At 46.5% G+C, this 3,567-nt stretch overlaps 1 protein-coding gene across 1 annotated transcript; it reads right to left on the reverse strand.

The window, feature by feature from the left end:
- Positions 1-1,440: 1,440 nt before the first annotated feature.
- On the reverse strand, positions 1,441-2,920 carry RNASE12 (ribonuclease A family member 12 (inactive); the record flags this gene model as incomplete). Its single annotated transcript, XM_080707075.1, has 2 exons — positions 1,441-1,919; positions 2,887-2,920. 2 exons carry the CDS (start codon positions 2,918-2,920, stop codon positions 1,441-1,443), a joined length of 513 nt encoding a protein of 170 aa, XP_080563201.1.
- Between the last annotated feature and the right edge of the window lie 647 nt (positions 2,921-3,567).

Below are 3,567 nucleotides of genomic sequence, written 5' to 3' on the forward strand. Positions count from 1 at the left end.
TTAAGACTTGATGCCATTCTCAGAATCAGGATTCTAGTCTCACTACATGCTGAGGGGCTCGCAAGTTGCTAATGCTGGCCTCAAACCTGTGATCCTCCCGTGTCAGCCTCCCAGCTGTGCACCAGCATGCCTGGCTCTGTCCACAGTCTGTAAGGGAAGTGCTTTCCGACCACTCAGGCTCCTGCTGGTCTCCTCCCTTTCCTTCGGGGCACAGGAATTGCTGCTGAACAGGAACAGAAGCAGTTTGAGTTGTGTACACCATCTTTAGAGAAGACCTTAAGATGTGACCCCAATTGCTTTTACAGCAGATCAGGGGCCGGGGCTGGGATTAGAGCAAAGTAAATGAGACATTTACTCCAGGTATCAAATTTAAGTGGGTACCCAAAACTCAGGAATCAAGATAAACAATATGTTAATGCAGCATTTAAAACTTTACGCAATGTAATCTATCATGTACAAATATTAACAAGATCTGCCCTGCCCTAGCACAACCCATGTAACTCCCCTCACTCCAATCCCAGCCCCGTCAGTGTGGCTTTCTAAAATTTCTATAGTTTGTACATCAAGGATTTTTACATTTATTCTTATTTCAAAAAATAGAGAGCCGGGTGTGGTGGCACATGCCTGTAATCCCAGTACTCAAGAGGCTGGGAGAAGAATAGCGCGGATTTGATGACAGCCTCCGCAACTTAGTGAGACCCCGTTTCAAAATGAAAAATAAGAAAAGCTAGCTGAGTGTGGTGGTGTGCGCTCGTAATCCCAGTATTTGGGAAGTTGAGACAGGAGGATCGCAGGTTCACGGGCAGCCTCGGTGCTTATTGAGGCCCTCTGCACCTTAGTGAGATCCTGCTTCAAAAATAAAGAATAAAAATTAGAGCTGAGGGTGTAGCTTGGAGGTAGAATCTCCCTGGGTCCAATTCCTGATAACATATAAAAATAAATAAATAAAAGGCTTGGGTATAGTTCAGGAGTAGGATGTCCCAGGTTCAACCCAGAGTGCCCCCAAAACTATTTAATTGAAACGTTGTTAATCTAGACTATTGCAGGTGGCCTCTTAAATTCTGCACCTGAAGCATGGTCTCACACACCGAGCCTATTACTCTCAGACTCCCTTAGATTCTTTCTGGGCTCTTATCAAAGACTTTAAGATAAGGGGCCAAAAAAAAAAAAAAAAAGAAAAGAAAAGAAAAGAAAAAAAGAAGGAAAGAAGCAAGCGCATGAAGAGTTTATTATTTAATTCAGTAAAGATTTGTTTATTGAAGCAGAATGAAGTGACCCCAACTCAGTAATACGGGAGGGATGAATTCATCTGCCCGTGGCCACCCATATCATCACGGCGTTACCCATGTCCACAGTCCAGGTCTGCCCGGGGACAGCCACCGGAGCTGCTGAGAGAGACGCGGGAGGGCTGCAGATGCAGGCGCGGGCGCTGCTCTCCGGTCATTGCACATAGCCTTGAAATTGAACGGGCCCCAAATCATCGCAAGTGACCAGAACGAACCCCTCTGAGGGGGATGAAATTTGGTACCTGCAGGCAGGATATCTGGTGCCTTCAATGAGTTGACAAACTGTAATTCTGAACTTTGTCTTACTCTGGAGGCAGAAGACAGTGGACCTGTTTTGGCATACCACCTCCTTGCCCGAAGAGCAAATGCTATTGATTTTTTGCGGCCTCTCGTGGATGAAGACATGCTCCTGTTTGCAGGTGTAGTCAGGCTTCCTGATGACTCTCTGTAGGATCATGTGGTTGCAGTATCTTACAGGAACACCACTCTGGGGGTAGTCCACATGCAAGTGCTCTATGGATGACATCATGACATCCTCATCCAGCTCATTTTCCCAGAACAGAAGCACCAAATAGACGATCACCATTAGAATCATGAGGGGTATGAGTTCCTTCACATCTGTGGGTTTAACTCCTTTTAGGTAAGGGAGACAGAAAGAAGCAGATGGTAGTCAGATTCCTCCCGCTTCGACCCCTGGCTACCCTCCATCCTTTCAGAATACTTTATTTCCTTCCCTCTGCTAATTAAAAATCGTGTTTGGCCAAGCATGGTGGTGCACGCCTGTAATCCCATTCCTTGGGAGGCTGAGATGGGAGGATCACAGATTTGAGGCCAGCCTCAGCAACTTAGCAAAACCCTGTTTCAAAATTAAGAAAAGAAGCCAGGCATGGTGGCGCACACTTACAATCCCAGCATTTAGAAGGCTGAAACAGGAAGATCCGGGTTTGTGGACAGCCTCAGCTATTTAGTGAGGTCCTCTGCAACTTAGTGAGACTATGTTTCAAAATAAAGAATAAACAATAGGGCTGAGGTATAGCTCGGAGGTAGAAGTCGCTGAGTTCCATCCCTAGTACTGCAAAAATAAATAAATAAATAAATAAAATAAGAAAAAAGAAGCGAGGGGCTGGAGTGTAGCTTAGAGGTAGAACACTCCTGGGTTCAATCTCCAGTAACTAAATAATGATGATGATGATGGTGGTGGTGGTGGTGGTGGTGGTCGTCGTGGTGATGTTGCCCTTGCAAGATCTAGCTGGATCTTCCCAAGAAAAGCCCTTTCAGACTAGTTAGCACTCAGTTTAATGACTAATGGTTTTCTAATTATTCCCATTGTGTTTGTTCTTGACAGCAAGTACATCTCCTTTTTCTCCCAGAGCCTGCAAAATACCCAACACAGAGCTAAGCAAACAGAAGGTGTTCGGAGGCACCATGCCAGGTTGTTTCTTTATACAGTTGCCGAATGACTTCCTTTCCCGCAGTTTTCTCACCCCTAATCCCACCCAACTCGCCAGCGCGCCATCAGCCGCGTGCCCATCCCTGCCCCAGCTCCTTCCCACTCCCTCGCTGGCGGGACCCTGCTTGGGTCTGCGCACGCGGCTCTCACCTGCCGGTTTCGCCTTTGCCCTCACGGGTAACATATCCTTTTGATCATGGATCTGCAGAAATCCTGAGTGTCGCGCTGTTCCCCGACAATAACTGAGAGGGAGCCAGTGGGTGTGGAGAAGGCTCAAGAGAAAAGAGCAGAAAGGGAGGGACCCATCGAGCAGCGCGCTTGGGTGCCATTGGGAAGGAAGAGAAGTTACCCTCAGCGGGGCAGGTGGGGAAGGCAGAGCTGAAACCGGTTCTCTGAAGCAAGAGGGACTTTGGAAACATTTAGTGGAGTCCTGGTGTGTGCCAGCCACCATACTGCCAGTTGTCTACATTTTCAATCAGTTCTTACTGCAAATCCGTGAAGGAGCTATGATTTTCTTGTTGTTAAAGAAATAAGTTGCAGAAAAGTTAAGGTGGAGATGGAACATCGCAAGAGTAACAAGAGTCTCATCTCAGTGCTGAACGCCTGGATGCTAGTTCCAGCAAGCTTCGTTCCCAAATGATGGGACCGGGCAAAAGGAATTCTGTAGCATTAACATTAATCTTGATAAAGCCTGAGGCTTCTGAAGAGTATAACAATAGTTTTCAAACTCTGATGAACATTGGAAACACCTGGGATTTAAAACAAAATGTTGGCTTCCACCCTGATTCATTCCACTTTAATTGATATCGGGTGTAGCTTTGATTTGGGAGT

This window comes from Muscardinus avellanarius (genome assembly GCF_963383645.1).
Source record: "Muscardinus avellanarius genome assembly, chromosome: 12".
Taxonomy (NCBI): domain Eukaryota; kingdom Metazoa; phylum Chordata; class Mammalia; order Rodentia; family Gliridae; genus Muscardinus; species Muscardinus avellanarius.